Source organism: Pleurodeles waltl, chromosome 6 (assembly GCF_031143425.1).
Source record: "Pleurodeles waltl isolate 20211129_DDA chromosome 6, aPleWal1.hap1.20221129, whole genome shotgun sequence".
Taxonomy (NCBI): Eukaryota; Metazoa; Chordata; class Amphibia; order Caudata; family Salamandridae; genus Pleurodeles; species Pleurodeles waltl.
In genome coordinates, this window is record NC_090445.1 from 1,104,384,788 (window position 1) to 1,104,402,311 (window position 17,524).

General features: G+C 40.9%; 1 protein-coding gene across 9 annotated transcripts in view; it reads right to left on the minus strand.

The window, feature by feature from the left end:
• The window catches only part of CAMTA1 (calmodulin binding transcription activator 1), a 2,488,613-nt gene that overhangs the window by 44,727 nt on the left and 2,426,362 nt on the right, over nt 1–17,524 (minus strand). For all 9 annotated transcript variants that reach the window (XM_069240215.1, XM_069240212.1, XM_069240214.1 and 6 more), the window contains 2 exons: nt 12,576–12,769; nt 11,184–11,258 (listed from right to left, as the gene is read on the minus strand). In XM_069240215.1, coding sequence (XP_069096316.1) covers nt 11,184–11,258; nt 12,576–12,769 — 269 coding nt within the window. The remainder of the gene's footprint in view (nt 1–11,183; nt 11,259–12,575; nt 12,770–17,524) is intronic.

Here is a 17,524-nt window from a genome sequence, read left to right on the forward strand (position 1 = left end):
GGTACTCCAACCTGCTACCCTTGTACGGAAATGCTTCTTTTTGCATGTACACCCCCACATCTTTGGAGTGATACTGTGGTTTTTTGGCTGTGAGAGTGCACTGATGCCTGCTAACCGGACATCAGTACCAGTGCCCTTACCTTATATGAATTGCATGTTGAACTGGATACACCCAATTGACAAGGACTGGCCTAGTTATAAGTCCCTAGTATATGGTGCCCAGGGTACCCAGGGAATGTAAGACAGAGATCTCACTCAGAGATTCAGCACTATTTATGCCACCCTGTCTGTGACAAAGTACAAAAGGCTCCAGCCTGCCACTGCAGACTGGAAGAACAGTGTTTTCACTCCCAGTTCGACTTTACCATTTAAACCAATGGCAAAGCCACCCTATCCTTTAACACTATATAAACGTCTCCACTAAGGAAGGCGTATGGAGCCCAATGGCAGGGAGCTGTATTTTGTTATGTAAGACATATATTTTTCAAAATGCCGTAACAACAACACCAAATTGTCGTTTTACTGTGGGAAAAGTTAGTAGCCCTATTGGCTAACACAGTTACAGGGTGGTATCCCAACATGGCTAACTTCTGAATGGGACTACCTAACTGGGTCATGTGCGGTATCAAATTAATTACAACATTAAATTGCGACTTGTTGCTCAAGTCAAAATTTATGTCACTTTTAAAGTCAAGCAACTTTTATAAAGTTGTCACTCTGTGCCTCTGCTAGGCTAGTGGCCTTACAAAGGCATACACACACAGACAGCTTTTTGCTCGCCTGGGGACATAGCCGAATGACTCCCAAGCTCAGAAACAAAGGCAGTTGCTGCGGAGTGAGGTCGCACATCCTCTGCCAGGATGGCCACAAGGAGGGTTAGCCCAGAATGCTTCGAAGGGGAAGCAGCCTTTGATGGGCCACCAACCATAACACCCTTGACCAGGATGTTATCTGTTCCTGTAGACAGAATGGAGACAGGGCCAGGAAAAAGTGCCTCCAAACCATTTTAACTGTGGGCATGTAGTCCTCATGTAGCCACACCTCTAGGGTGGGCTTCCAAGCACCTGATGACTGAGGAAGGGTCGTGCCATTTTGAAAGGGGCAGGAATGTGGCATTCTGGGATAGCCAGATGCTGCACATCATAGGAACCTTGTCAAAAGGTAGGAGGGGACCCAGTAGCTCATTGGCGAGTGGCCGAGTGATCCCTTCATGGCACTTTCCTGGGATAAATATGATACCCTGACTCTCCGATCACACTAGAATTGGAGGGAGGACTGAAAAAGCACTCCCTATCTGCCCTTGGACCTGCACAAAGAGAGGCTACACAGTCGGAAGGACTGCACCTGCTGCGCTTTGGGTTAGCAAAATTTTGAGTGTGGCTGCTGCTCCTGGCTCTGGAAAAGTTGGCTCCTGGCACAACCTTACAGCAGTGACTCAAAGGATCGGTCAGCTGATCTCCTAGAACAAGCTCCATGGACACAAGAGTTGAAAGAGCCCGAACCAACAAGCTGGCATTCACAGCAGAAGTTTTCCCACTACAAGCCACTAGGCACCCAAGAAGACAAATCTGAGATAGCTGAACGGTGCACCCATGTTTTCCAAACCCAGGAGTGCTATCAGAGTCCAGAGTTGTCATATCCAAGAGACTCTAGCTCTACCTAAGGATTTTGCCCCAGCTGCAGTGCAGACTGACCAGTAGCCCATCATTGGATGGGCTGCTGCTGTAAAATAGAGGACTTTGAGGGACCCCACTCTCTTTGGCCAAGTAAGTCTCACTTCACCCGTGGACCAAGGGGCACCCACAAAGACTCCTCTGATGACCACACCACAACCAAAGCGCATCCTTTATTCATCTTTTTGCCTGCATCCCTCAGCATCAGGACCACTTCATTGATGTATATGGGATTGTCCTATAAACTTTGGATCTTGCTTTAAAAATGATCTGGTGGCCAGGTAACTGTCCAAAGTTTCCTTTCTAGTCCCTAGACCTCTGTCCTTCCAGACTTCGTCGCGCAACTCGGGCCAGAGTTGTCCAAACTAACTGTTTCAGACATTTCAAAAGTTTGCAAACTTTTTGTTGGCCAATACTTGTTTGCGATTAATACAAAATATTTATTTATTGCTTCCACAATTTCAACCTCTTGAACTCTGTGGAGAATTTTGATGATTAAGGTCTCTACAAATTCATAAAAATATAATCTATTTTTATAAATTGGGGTCTCATTTCTTTCATGTTGTGTGACTTTCTTATTTCGTTGTTTGAGGCTGTGAAATGTCTTACATATTGTTCCTTTTCTAAGCCTTACTGTTTACAGCCACAACTACCCAGGGATGAGCATAAGGTTAAACAGACGTACTTGACAAGACCCAAGATGGTATTTGTGAGTGCACTGCACAATAAGGCCCCACAGTCATATCAAATAGTCATACAGTACACCCAAATCTCCACACCCCTTAGATCTTTTGTTTTTCTTAATTTGCAGGACACAAGGACAGAGTCCCCGAGACCTGTAATGATTGTCACAACATTTATGTTCAGGTTTCGGCTAACCAGTAACAGTGCATGCTCCTGCAGGACTGTTTCACTTTTACAGGAGCAAGATGGCCAATGGGAAGAAAAGCCTTCTCAGCTAATTGGAATGCTTTATTCCTTGGTTTTGTGGTCCTCTGGGACTCCACAGGGACATCAGGACCAACTGTCAGTATATCTCTACATTTTGAACCTTAATTTCTCAAAAAACACTGAACAGATTTCCATCAAGTAACAAAAAGCATACTTTCCGAGTAAAGATTTCCAACAAATTTGGTGTAATTTTGTACAGCCATTTTCTCTGTATTATTGCCTCATTTTTCCTATGTTTTTGCACAAGGGTAATAACGTTTTAGGACCTCCTCTTACTCTCAAATCCCGATTGAGGAATCACCCCAAAAATGTTCTAGAAAGGAACTGAGGTCAATTAACTTTTTGGGGGGAATGTTTCATGAAGATTCATCAAACGTCGGCAAAATTCTTAGAAAAACAGAAAATTGAATCTCTGACTCACAAAATAAATAAATAGTGGCCACCACCACTGTGTAATACACATGAGTATGTATATGCATATGTTTATATGTGCAGCGGCGTAAAGTTTTTTCTTAGGACCCACCACCAGTGCTGCTTAGTGCCAGGGTTGCTGGACAATAATAAGCCAGCTTTCTTCTGTCACCCTACATTTTCTGTTCCCTTATCTTGCCATTGCAACTTCTTTTTAATCACTGCTTTCTTTATTATTTTTACTCATGTTTCCCTACCGCCTCCTTTCTCCTTTTTCAGCCTGTCTTTCTCTTGATCAAAGCCTGATGATGTAAGATAAGTCCTAGTCCACATAAACATGGGGTGGTGCTCACCACCGGCAACCACAAGTGCAAATTAAGCACTGACAGTTACCTCTGCTGGTAGAAGAATGGGCCCAACAGGTGCTATACACAAATAGGAGATATCAGCATTTTATTTTCATGAACTCCATTACTTATACCATTTCCTTTACTAGTGGCATTTATGGATAAACTTGAGATAGTAGCAGCACACTTTGCATATCTAAGAAGCCTAAGAGTGTGGTTTCTAGGTGCAGGGCCGGCCTTAGCGTTGACGGCACCCTGTGTCACAATGTTCGTTGGCGTCTCCCAATGACCACCTCCGCAACAGATTCCCTCACTACCACCCTTTAACAGTGCCCCTCAAGTCTCCATAACCACTCCCTCGGATGCATTTAATTAGTTTTGTAGTGCCACTCATTCCAATGTATGGTGACAGAGCACTTTAAATCGCACACATTACACAAAGAAAATCAATCACAACTGTGTAAATCAGTGTACAAGAAATGTTAGGAGTCACATGTCATCTACACTGGTAGGCGGTTTAGTTTAGGAGTGCTTGGTCTGGAAAAAGCACAAACTCAGAATTTGCAATCTAATAACACGGTTGGGGCACTCTTTAATAAAAAGAATTGATTTATTCCCAATTAAACGCTTTTTGAATCATTAGGATAATGAAAGACGGTGGAAAAAATAACAATGCTCTAATCTATTACTTGCAGAATGCATGCAGTTCTTTGATGACAGGTAATAGTTTAATGTTCTATATTAGGACTTTAACTTATAAACTATAAGTAACAAAAGGACCTCTCTGACAAAAAGCAGTAATCCACTGACCTATCTGCGTTATATGCACTTTGTGATCTGACGCCCCCTCCCAAGGTCAGCACCTGGTGCGGTGGCACTGGTCGCACCACCTGTGTCAATGACCCTAGATATAGCTGAATGTCTCTGTCATACACACGAACAAAACATGATGATGGAGCAGGATCGCAATACCACATTTAATATAGGATGGGAATATTGTTTCAATGCCTCGTCAGGGGTAGTATATAAATGCAATTTCAATTTCAGCTGGCTAACCAATAAACTATGAGAGGCATATGACTGCACTAGACTGTCAAGAACCATCACAGTTTTGTTTCCCTGGTGTATGTCAGCTCAGTGGCTTAAGCAACTTCTAAAAAGATACCTGGATAACTTCCAGAACATATGATAAAATCTCTGGCGGGCAGACTCAGCTTTCATCTTTCTGTTGTTGATTAATTGCTTATAATTGAATTGTATACTAACAAATTGAATCATTGGGCTCGATACTAATACCAATTCAGGTACTAAAGAAAATTTTGGTTTTAGGCATGTACAGCAAATAGGGTATAATTATTATTCCCATTTGCTGGGGATCAATTAGGAATATCCAGTCTGTGTTAAATGGGTAAGACAAACAGGCAATATAATTAAGCATCATGGAAACAACATCAGTCCAGTTACACTATTTTCATCCCATTTTAAATTATTACTTTGATTAACCCACTGTGAGTGTACCTGTATTGTATTTGTGGAAAAACACTGCCTCCCTATGGCTAACTTTCTGTTCCGTTAGAAATAATGAACCTGAACAGTCACGACGAAGTTGGAACCGGTCTAGAATTCCCCTGCTATCTAAAACTATGGCCGGCTTAAGCACTGCTGGCGACCAGCGCGACAATCTTTGGTGGCGCCCTCAAAAGCTTCCTGCAGGTAAACACTGGGCTGATGTGTTAATCACGCATAATCAGATGTGTGCCTCTCAGGACACAAATATAATTTAAAATGTACATTAACTGCAGCAGTCGTTAAAACAAGAATAGCATTTAGACATGGAAGATAGAGTAGAGGTGTGACAAGAAGTGCGGACAGTGGAGGATGGGCAACATATGCTCGGTGCTATATCCAGGAGGAGCACTCAGATGGATGTAAAGGCGTTGTGTGGCACGCGCAGGCGCATGCCGCTTGAACCGGAAGAGGCACACATTTTGATAATAGCTATGTTTGAAATGCAAAAAATGTATATTTTATCGGGTGGTTGGGCGCTGAATACACCGAAAAGTATTGTCTGTTGTTCTGCCACTTGCTCCCATACAAAAGAACATGTTCAAAATGGCACGCGTAAATAAATTGCTGGGCCTCACGTGGCATGTTGCTTGCAGTCAGTGAAAGTACCAATGTTCGGAATGACACGAGAATAGCAAATAGAGGAAAATTACAAATTTCCGCAAAACCCATCTGTTCTAAATATGTGACTGACAGAGGAACCATAATTTAAAAAACACCCAAAATACCTTGTTCAGCGCTCTCTATAGAAAAAACAGTAGAGCCATTCCGTTTAAACTCTAGTGAGCTTATAATAACCCGATGGCTTTTGCATTCAAGACTAAAATTGTGTTGATTTACTAGTTCTCCATTTTCGTTATGTCCTCTTGTCATTTAAAAATAACAACTGCAAAAGCAACATTTGCTGGGGGCATTTCTGAAGCTATTTTCAGACAAAAACGTGATTCCCAATGAAATGTCTCCATTTACACCTGCAAGAAATTCACAAAGGGAATCCAGGTAGACTTCCATCGATTTAATACTGGGGATTTCTCCAACATCACCCTTACTCCGAAAATGGTGCCAGTCCCAGTGGGACTATCCACTTCTAAATCTGAAATCAGCATAGTATGAGTAACATTCTGATATTTACTTCCCTATTACAACCGAGATTATCAGTTTCAGGCAGGGCCGGCTCTGGGGAAGTGCGACACAATTTTAGTCTTGAATGCATTATATCAAATAAACTCAAATGTAAAGTCTCTTGCTTTATTTTGAACCTACAATTTTTTTTACGGTCTCACTTCGCAATTATGAATCATATGCTTAGAATGCTTCTGGACTAATTGAAAATACCTCCAAAGTTTAGTTTTGTAACATATTTCTATTTATATCTGAGTTGTAAACATCTGTCATTCTCGATCCTCTTTTCATACATGCCTGTACCCAGGACAGTTTGACTAGTTGCAAGGACTGTTTGCAGTCATGAAAAGGAAAATAAAAAGGTGGGGATTCATGATAGAATATTTAACATCAGTTTGACAGAAGACCTTCATGATACTTTAACTTGCCTTTGAAAAGACAGAAAACGCTACAGAAGAAAAATATTTAATTTGTCTCTTTCATTAATTTTTCGTATGTGAAGTACTTTAAGGTTTTAAGGGGGTGCGGTAGCACCTGCCGCACCCGTAGTCCAGTGCCACTAAATAGGTCCTGTAAGGTAAGTAGGTACGCACCTGTGGGTGAGAAGTAGGGGTGTGAGAAATTTGCTTAAGCCCCCTTTTTCCCTTTTCCTTTCTAACTGCACAGAGCACCAAGGGAGACTCTCCGTCTATACTCTTTAAAACTTCTTAAATCAGACTGAAGCTTCTTTTGCACAAACCCACTGTTCTCTTTAAACCTTCCTGTGATGCTACCAATTATGCACACCAAGTAGCCTGAGATGCTTTGCAGACCATCAAGCATAGACCCAGAACACAGAAGCCACTTATTGAGTGGATCATCCTAAAGATCTCTCCAATCAACATCCATGCTTCATTTTCAACCACCTCGTCCAATCAGACACTGAATTACCTCAGCATACCTGCCCAATGGCTGCAAGTCTATTGATCCTGTTGGAGAAATCAATCTCTCCACAAACGGTACCATTTCCAGTTGGAAGATTGACGTAGGGCCCAAATTAAAAATGCAAAAGCATACTACATCTGTCTGGTGGTGACCAAGTACCTATGGCTTAACAACCCTGTGAAAACAGTATTCCTTCTTATATCTCTGAAGAAATCCAACCTTTCTGTACGAATGCATACAATCACTCTCTGCTGTGGAGTGCCAACCCACCACTGTTCAGAATGCCAAGTTACTTGCCTTCATCCTCCACAATTGGCTCAACTTCCAGAGCCAAATCTCAGCCATGGCCAAGAGTGCACTGTTCCATCTAAGTCTGTTCTGGATCCTAGACACACACTGAGATCCACTCAGAGCAGTTTTAAATGCTGCAGCTCGCCTTGTTACTAGAACCAAGAAATGTGACCTCATCACAGCTATCTAGCTATCCCTCCAATGGCTTTCTATTGAGGCATGAGCTCAATTTAAAACTGCCTGCACCATACACAAGAATCCTCAACCCCCTTTCTTCGACCCTCTATATGACCCCACATCAGACTACTTTACAAAAAGGAAATAAAGACTCTTCTCTTCGAAAAACACTTGGGCTAAATCTATGATCCCTTAGGCACACCTGAATATCTCTTTTTGCCTTTTCCTGTGCTGTAACCCAACAATATTCTTGCGATGATTGTCACAAAAATAAAATAAAATAAAAATCCATAGGAATTTTGTCCTTTCAAACAAAAATGAATGCACATATTTATCAATTTTATAGTCAATGAACAGGGTAGCTTACCTTATAAAGTGAAGTAGGGAACATGATTCTCTCTTTGCAAAAAATAATCAGGACCCCTAATAGCCGCAAATTCTGTGGTCAGTATTCTGCCTGTCGGAATTGCAGAATTCTGCTGAAATCTGTGATTAAGACACTGGGTGGTTGTATGATATCAGGATATGTTGGCCTTCGTGCAAGCAATTGTACAAGAAATGTAAAATATTCACTCATTCCGCCCTACATTTATTGCATTAAAATTCTTGATTGGTATGTCTAATCGATATTATGAAATCACACTAACTTTGTCTGCAGAATAGATTAACCTAGGGCCATTGTAAGAATTCTAGCCACCCTCAACAACATGACATTTTGCACTCATTGTCCTCCCCTGAAAGTGAGCCCACATTTAATGCAGGTGCAATGTGTCCCACACTGCTGGTGGAGGCCTAGGTGGCTGCTTTGTGCTGCTGTGTTGCTCAGAACTGACCATGGATTCGAACAATAACTCTATTTCATAATAGGCCCTAGGCCCTGGATTTGCACAATCACTCAATTCCTTTCAGGCCTATTAAGATGCAGCTGCAGAGAGCTATAAATGGAGAGGACAGAAACAAATAGAATGAACAGGTATGGAGTACAAGAGAAAAGACATAAAGCTGTGCAGTGTACCGGACAATCTTGTAAACAGAACAGGACCTATTCAAAAACTGATTTTTTTAATTATGTTTAGTAATACTGCAATGTAAGTATAGGTTTTAGTAATAAAAATGAGAGAATATCTAGAAAATGGGGAATACTAATCACCAAATGGGAGAGGTTATGGTAGGAGTAGGAAGGGGTTCAGTGAGGGACTTGCACCGACCTACAAAAGAGTAAGCCTATTCCTATTTACGAGGCCTGGGTGGAAGTACAATTGCGCCAGAGTAACCGGAATACTTTTGGTCATTTCGGGTTACTATATGACACAGAACTACGCATGCTCAAGTAATGAAGAGTAATTGGGGGGGGAATCTACAGCAAGAACACATTTAGAGAGCGCTAGCAGCTGCTCGCGCTGCTTTTTATGTTCTGTTGCATTTAATGCTATTTTCTTAGTGCACAATGTACTCTCATATCCATTTTGTTTGGAAGGATGCATTCTGCACTAAGAATCTAGCACTATATGCCAGGAATGAATTGGGGGTTAATTTAACTCCAAATGCATATTTAGAGACCACGAGCAGCTGCTCGTGCCTGCTATTCATTTTCTGTTGCATTCAGGGCTATTTCTTATCAGAAAATCCATCCTTATGTCCATTTTGGACACATCGGGGCATTACTGCGACAAGAAAATAGCACTGAATGCAGAATTACTCTATTGGGTAACTGGGTGTAATCTCACAACATTTTTGAGAATTCCACTACAGCCTCCAATAAGTAAACCAGTTGTGTGTAGGAGAACTAAAACATGTAAACAGCTTCCCAGTTTTGAACTAGCCAGAAGGGCAGCTGCATGCTGTGTAAGTGTACTACAAAAAAGATATAATCAGAGAAGGTTCAGTATTCCATATGACAACATCCGGAAGGCAGAGATACTGTTAATTGCTCAAAAGAAGAAGTATTGTGTATCTGGCCCAAGCGATTTGGTTAGAATCGCATAATTTGCCGAAGTGTGGAATCTGGAATTACATCTCAGGTTTCCTACTTTTAGAACTCATTCACTCAGCCACTATATGATATTTCAACAAAGAATCTGGAAGCAAAAACTGGGTGACTACGTTTAAAATCAGCATCCACATGCCGAGTAACCTCTGCCTCCTTTTTTTATTACATATTGCAGCCTCTCTTCTCCGCTGCCTTTTATCACGTATTTCATTCCTCTTGCCTACGTTGATTAGTCCCACTCTTTCATTCCCAGCCCCTTCTTTCCTTCCACAGTATATTGAATACGGTAAACGAAAGGGAATGTTTAGTTGTGTTAGTTACTGGAGTGACTGATGAAAATGAGGTATGGCAGAATTGTGTAACCACAAATGAAAAGTCAAGTTCTTCACAACAATCCTGCATTCAGGATGTCAATGAAGCCCAAAGATAGCTACTGTTACTGTTACTGTAAATAGCACAGTGATATTTAGAAGGACAAGGACGTATGGTAGGGTCTTGTGAGCAGATCCTAGGGTCTGTGCCAGGAATATCGCCAATACGTGGGGCACAGGGAGAGCTACCACTTTTTTTTTTTCATCACACATAACATTCGGACAGCTTTTTGGGTTTACCTGTAGGTAAAAATAATCCGTAGGAAAACCGAAAGTTGATAAGTGGAATTCCTAAATTAATCTCAACTACATTACTGAAGGTTTTGTTTCTTCTAAGAGAGACACCCTAAGCGGAAGGGATGTCCATACCTGGGTCCTGGGTTCATTGTGCTATTGGACTGAAGCTGCACCTCATCGATGAGGACAATCAGTATAGAATTGCTTGTGATCCCCAACTACATAGACAAAGAGTTTTCAATGGAATGTTCCAACTGGAGCATGGCCAATACTAATTTGCATATTCATTCATGATATTGGCATATGATTGCAAGAGGGCAAATAAAATGATGGATTGGAAACCAATCCTGAGTAAATTAGCAGTGACTGAAATTAATTCAAGCATTCTACCTATCCTTCTAAGCTAAAAGTGCTCCAGGAAGTGAGGTTTGCTTGTGATGGAATTCTAGCACTTAACAATAGGTTTATTTCCCTTCTGCTTGGATCTGTTATGTAACATAGGTCTAGAGCATTCTAATTTGTGGTGATATTCTCACAGACGAGGATCCTTGCTATTTACGCTTGTAGTGAACAAAGTTAACAATATTTTCGGAACTCCTTTCTCCAGTAGAAAGAGTGGTCCTTCTTCCTCCATGCCTAAGTTGAAACATACACCAAACCAAAATGCAGCATTGGTGTGGTAAGTGAAGAAGGACAATGTAAAATGTAGCAACGCAATGCACAGAGCCCAGTGTACTAATAAATTAACATCATCAAAAGAATCACACGTTTATTTTAGAAGGTTGGATGTAAACTTGTATCTCACCTCGTGCATACATGCAGGCCTAATGAATCCAGAACCAGGATGGCAATGCCTACCATTTTGTTTGTGCCAATGGGTGCACACACTATAAATACGTGATAGGAAAAAGTAAGCATCGCCAGTGTAGAAGTATATCATGGAATCATCAAGTAAAACAATTCCTTTAGCCATTGGTATATGGATGATTCACAGGTAGTTTAAATGAGAATCACACAGACAGATAACCATGAGTACTGGGCTGTAAACTCTCATAGGCCACGCTGTATAATGCAAAAGACCTGATTAGGAAGCATACTGTAGAATGTCTTACTGGTTGCATACCTGTGACGACAGCGACGCAGAAACCTCATTATCTTCCGAGCAGCTTGGTCCTGCTTCTTCGTCAGTAGACTGCTTCTAAGCAGAGCAAAGCAAGAATTTGGAAGGAAGATTAGTGACAGAGAACTCCTTGAACGATGGCAGCAGAAAAAACACAGCAGTTCTCTCACAATGTGACTTGTAGCTACCACTTTGTGATGTTTACACTCTTGTAAGTGCCTGTAACCAATACCAGACCCACCGTGGCACCACATCGATATGGCGGGTCAATGAATACCTCAGATTATGAGAGAATCACGTTATATGTTGTCCTAAATTGAAACAGGAAACCAAAGAATTCGAGATTTGTCCCTCTTATTTCTGGAGTGATGAATATTTATCTCAGAAAGTTACTGTAGCCCTGAAGAAGTCCTATTCTTTTCCAGGATGAAATGCGTTGACCGTACTTACCATCAAACTGTAAAATGAAATACAGGCCATTTTTCTACTACACATGATTCATGGGATTGCTGAGTTTTCAATGTTACTTATTACAAATGATTGAAAATTGATGAACACAGATGACCAATTACATTTCTGTTAACCCTTGGTTGTACCTGCCACACCCCTTTATGTTTGAGACTTTTAAGGGTTTTTTAGAACGGTTAACACAGGGAGTAGGACAACCATTTTTCAGGAACGATTCTGAGGGAGGTGGTGCGTGTCTCAAATGTTCAAAGTAGTAGCTTCAGAAGACTTTATGAATCATCTAAGGTATTCTATTTATGTTGCCCTTCGGATGTCCTAGACAATCTTGACTGCCATAGGTATATTACATTTAAATTACAAGTTGTTGCACAAAATACCTGCTCCAGTTTGCGGCAATATCTAGATTTACATAGGTCTTTACTTCTATGCCCTCAATAATTGTATTAAATTCTACAGTACAGTACAACCCAAATCAATACAATAACTGGAAATAAGGGTGCACATGCCTTGCGTGTGGCATGTGGACTACTTACATTACCAAGATATCACCAGATAAGTGTGACAAATTTAGCCAGGCCTGAGAGGCTGAGGACAAAAACTGGATTTATCCTATTCACAGCAGAGGAGAGCTTACCTGGTGCAATGAGATTTTAACCTGCAATAAAAATGAAGGCCGTGCTGGATCTTGGCCACCCATCATGGTTATGCAGAGGCAGGGCAGAGATAGATTAGGCCAAAAGGACTTTTGGATGTTTCCTAGGAGGATGGCAGACCAGGACCAGAAAGTCCACTAGATTCTAGCACAAAGTTAGTCCTAATGAACTATAAATTGTGTCAACTCATCTAAGAATCAAACAGTATTGTAGTTGGCCACAGCTGAAGTTATGCAGTTATTGATCATGAAGCCCTGCTGCTCACAGAACGCACCTAATTCTGTGCTGCACGATGGCGACAGTCCTACGCCGTTGCCTCATCCTGCCGCATTCTTTGTAGCTTCGGTAGTACTGCTGGATCAGCACAGCCGCGCGCCGGCTCTGTTGAAACTTCTTTTGTTCGTAGTAGCTGCGAAACTTGCTCTGGATGAGGATGGCAGCCTGCGTCATCTTTTTATAAAGTGCATACTGTGGAGTTAAAGAAGCACAGTATAAGATATTGCCAGCATCACTGAGTTTCTCTAGTGCCTCCAAAGACATTAGTGTGGGTATTCTACTTTCACCCAGTTAACAAGTGATTTGACCGTGAGCTGTAATCATAAAGGCAGACAGACAATGGCCAGGGCAGCCATATTCCCCATGCCACTGTGGAACCATCATTTCTAGTTCTGGTCTTTCTCTTCACAATGCACTGATGTGTTTTTTCCAAGTGGAAAAGTTAACATGAACCAGGACTACAATACCAGTGATGAACTTGTTAGTTAAATAAAACCCAGGACTGTAATCCAGTTGTCCAACTGACATAAAGCCACACAGCATATTACTTATGTTAAGATGAAATACAGCTACAGGTTTTTATGTACTTTCTAATGACAAGCACATTTATAGTGGGGTGCTAAGTTTACCACACATTGTAGAAATTAAGGGTACAAAGGCTGAGGATGGACAAGATTGGACCAAGAACATACAATTTGGAGAAGCAGAATTTCCAACACCACAGCACTGGACTCCTTCTTTCGAGGTCCACAGCTTTCTCAATACATCAAATTTTAGTTTCCATTTGGGAAAAATTACATTATTGCACAATTAGAACCAGGTTTTCTATTCAGATATGTAGGACCAGTAATTTAGGTTCATCCTATTTGTGGAAAAAAGCAGAGGAATATGTTCAGAATCAATTTGCCACAAGTAGAGGCCATAGTTATTTAAAAAATGTTTTTCTGGTTCCAAAGATTCCATCTAGCTCATGAAACAACTGGGGTGTGAGTCATTCCAGTGGTAGGACTCAGGGGCAATGCTCACCAAAGAAATGCTATTGGGTGTGGAACCTGCTCAGACTTTTAATATAAAGTTCACAAACATCATATTTTAGCAAAGTATCTAAGCCAAGATTAAATGTCAAGTGTCCTAGTGCCATGGCTAAACAATTCCCAATGTGGCACATCTATTAGAAGAGCTGGGAGTTTGCGTCTAACTACCTCAGTGAATTGGACACCTTATTGGTTTGGCTTTGCCAAGATTTTTGTATAGTTACCTTAACTGAACCACTTTCTAAACATCCCTACTCTTTACAATTTGTACAAATATGAGACTAAAGGCATTGCAAATTTGTGAGGTCTAAGACTCTATGTCATTCCAATCTATTAATCAAGTTACTGCCTCATGTACACTTAACTTGCCAAAGGTGGTTATAGGACGAAGAGAAGGCTTACTCCAAGGTGTGGCAGAGGGATAAAAACTCAAATACCTCATAACACTGTACTGTCAAAGCTATGCCTTTTCTATAGACTATGGGTTTTATTTAGAGGGCCATGTGGAATAAAACCCTCAAAATAGCTTCATGTCTCACAGTCCACACCATGTACATGCTTCACTCACTGTATGCCTATATTATACCCTACATCCACGCCCCTACCCGGTCCGCATCAATGTAGCCCATGGTCACACTACATACCATACTTTTAAGACCATGGGATAATGTTTGCGGGTACTCATGATCTAAGCAGTGAGTGAGCTGGCTAAATAATGAGATTACACAAATATCTTAGATGATGTTTAACCAAGGCTTTCTAAATTGTGCTCTAATCCTGATTCATACACAAAATGTTAGTTTGTGCTCAAACAAGTCTGATTCGAGTATAAATTGTGTGTGAGTTTTCGTCATCTTGATTTTGACCATGTGAAGCTCAAATTATGCTGGCCAATAGTGCACACTCCAAGTTCCGTACCTCAAAAAGGTGTTTTATTTTTATTTTAGTGTGTTCTCCCCAATTCTGAGATGCTAAATCAGAATGAGACCCACATTTGTACCCAGGAAACACAGCACCGCAGGTTATCGTTATTTATCAGGTGTGCAGTTTTTGGCCAGGATAAGCTATTTGTCAGCAAGTAATTGCCATGGTCCTTGTGATATAGCTAAAACATTGTAGTTAATAATCCTGAAAAGTCGTGGGAATAACGGAGGTTTTTCAAGATAAAACCTTTTCAGAGAATTCATCAGCTAAAATTAAGCGTGCATTGTGGTGTTATTTAGGAAAGGCAGCAGCAGTCTTCTGTTGTCTGCATGACAAGTGATATCATAAATTCAATTTCGAGGTTTAATATAATCACAGATTGACGAGGACAGAACTTCATAATGCAAATTGCATTAATGTCAAAAATCACGTCAACCTGCTCTTGACATTGATATTAATGTTTTCCACAATTAAATAAATCAATAGGGAGGGTGATTGAATTTAGCATATACATAGTTAGCGCTTGTGTGCAACAGCAGAAGACAAACAGATGAAGCTACTGGCATGGATTCCTGACCCACGCTATGTTCAACAATTACACAGAGGGATATTGGAGGCAATTTAGCACTGGATTTTATATATTATATTATATTATATATAAAAACAAAGGTTACACGGATGTTATTGTTAGGATCAGAATTTATATCCACAAAACCATAGAAATTCGGCTGTGATACAGTTATTTCATTTAACTATAACTCATGCCCTAAGGTAACTATAATTCATTTTCTGTGAATTTCTAAGGGTTTTTAAAATGCACATTTCTAACTATAAAGTTCCTGTCACTATTGCTTTTTTTCAGTGACTTTCTATAGTTTTTTTAACGCAGCGAGGGGGTTGGCCAGTCACCTGTGTGCATCCTATGCCATGCACAGCAGCAGAGCCTAGCCTGTGGCCAACCATTGGCTTGCATCCAACCCCATGCGACAGGGGAAAAGCAAGGAGATGGCACTCAAAAAACAGGGGAAAAAGCAGGGAGAAAGCAGTGAAAACTAGGGGAAAGCAAGTAGAAGGTACACACAAAAAAACTAGGTGAAAAAGCAAGGAGAAAGTAGTGAGAATGAGGGAAAAGGAAGGAGAAGGCACTCAAAAAATGAGGGAAAAAGCAAGGAGAAAACAGTGAGAATGAGTGAAAAGCTAAGGAAAAGGCACACCAAAAAACAGAGGAAAAAGCAAGGAAAAGGCAGTGAAAATGAGGGAAAAGCAAGGAGAAGGCACTCAGAAATGGGGGAAAAGCAAGGAGAAAGCTGTGAAGACAAGGGAAAAGCAAAGAGGAGGCACACAAAAATGGGGGGGAAAGCAATGAGAAAGCAGTGGAGACAAAGGAAAAGCAAGGAGCTGGCATATAAAAATGGGGACAAAAACAATGAGAAAGCAGTGAGAATGAGGTAAAAGTAAGGAGACGGCACACAAAAACAGGGGGAAATGCAAGGAGAAACCAGTAAGGACAGGGAAAACAAGGAGAAGGCCCTAGAAAACAGGGGAAAAAAGCAAGGATGCAGCAGCACTGGGAGAGATGTTTTTTCTCTAAATTTAGAAGGCACACAAAAAACAAGGAAAAAAGCAAGGAGAATGTAGTAAAAACAAGGGAAAAGCAAGGAGAACCCGCACAAAAATGGGGGAAACGCAAGGAGAAAGTAGTGAAATGAGCGAAAATATGGGAGAAAGCAGTGAAAATGAGGGCAAAGCAGGGAGAGGGCACATAAAAAATGAGGGGAAAAAGCAGGGAGGAGGCAGCGAGAACGAGGTAAAAGCAATGAGAAGGCACTCAAAAAATAGGGGAAAATGAAGATAGGAGCAAGAGCGATGCAGTGGTACGGCGAAAGCTGGGCCTTTTTAAACAAATGTTTGTAGCGGATTCGCAGATCAAATGCGATCTTGCAAAAAAAGTTTAAAAAATGTTTTTGGCCTGACTAGGTCCCTGTGGACAGGGGGTCAGGATATTCCATACAGCCCCCTTCTGTTTTAATTTGTTTACTTTTTTCTTGGGACTTGGCTGAGTCTGAATCCCAAGATAGCTCCCAGCACTTCCTGGTGGAAGTGCTGGCAGCCAATTAGATCTCAGCATGAGAGCTGTCAACTCCGCGGAGGATAGAGTCCCTAGATTTCTATATTTATTTTTCCTCTAATAACTCCAAACGTACTATGGAGTTACACCAAATGACACAAAGAGCTCTTTCTGGACCTTAGAGCTAGATTTCTACCAAATTTGGTGTAGTTCTGTTCACCAGCTTTGTGTTGTAGTCGTGTTCAAAATCCCTATGAGAAATTGCATAGGGAAAACATGCGTTATTACCCCTCTTTTTACAGTTTACCCAAAAACTTTCAAGACAGCAACTGAAGTAAGTAGCATGCTAGTTTTGAAAATTTTGTGAAGATTCGTCAGATGATGGTAAGGTTATAGGCAAAAAACACAAAACGCTTTGTCTATGGAGACTATGTTCTCACTATAACTACCTACTGGTGACAGCTGTTATAGTTAGAGTTATTTCAAGAAACTATAACTCGTGCCCTAAGGTAACTATAACTCACTCCCTCGCCATGCACAGTTTTCTCATTAATAATTTTACTGCAAATGTTATATTGGTTATTATCAATGATGGCATAGAAAATGTCATGAAAAATGCAATATCTGGGGTAATTAGCTGTGCATGGCGCAATTTATAGTTACCTTGCCAGAGTTGGCAATGAAACTGTCCTATGAGGATGTCTGAAAGAAATGAGCAACTGTTTCATTCCAGACGTTTTTAAAAGAATCGTTCTGTGCGCATACTCCTTAACACACTGTACAACACATACCTTTTTGCTTTCATCTAAATATGGGTAAAAAATTGAAGAAGAACTTGTCTTAGTTCTTTGTTTCAAATGAAAACATATACCCTCAGCAGTATATGATCTAAAAGAAACCTCCAAATCTTGAACATTAGAA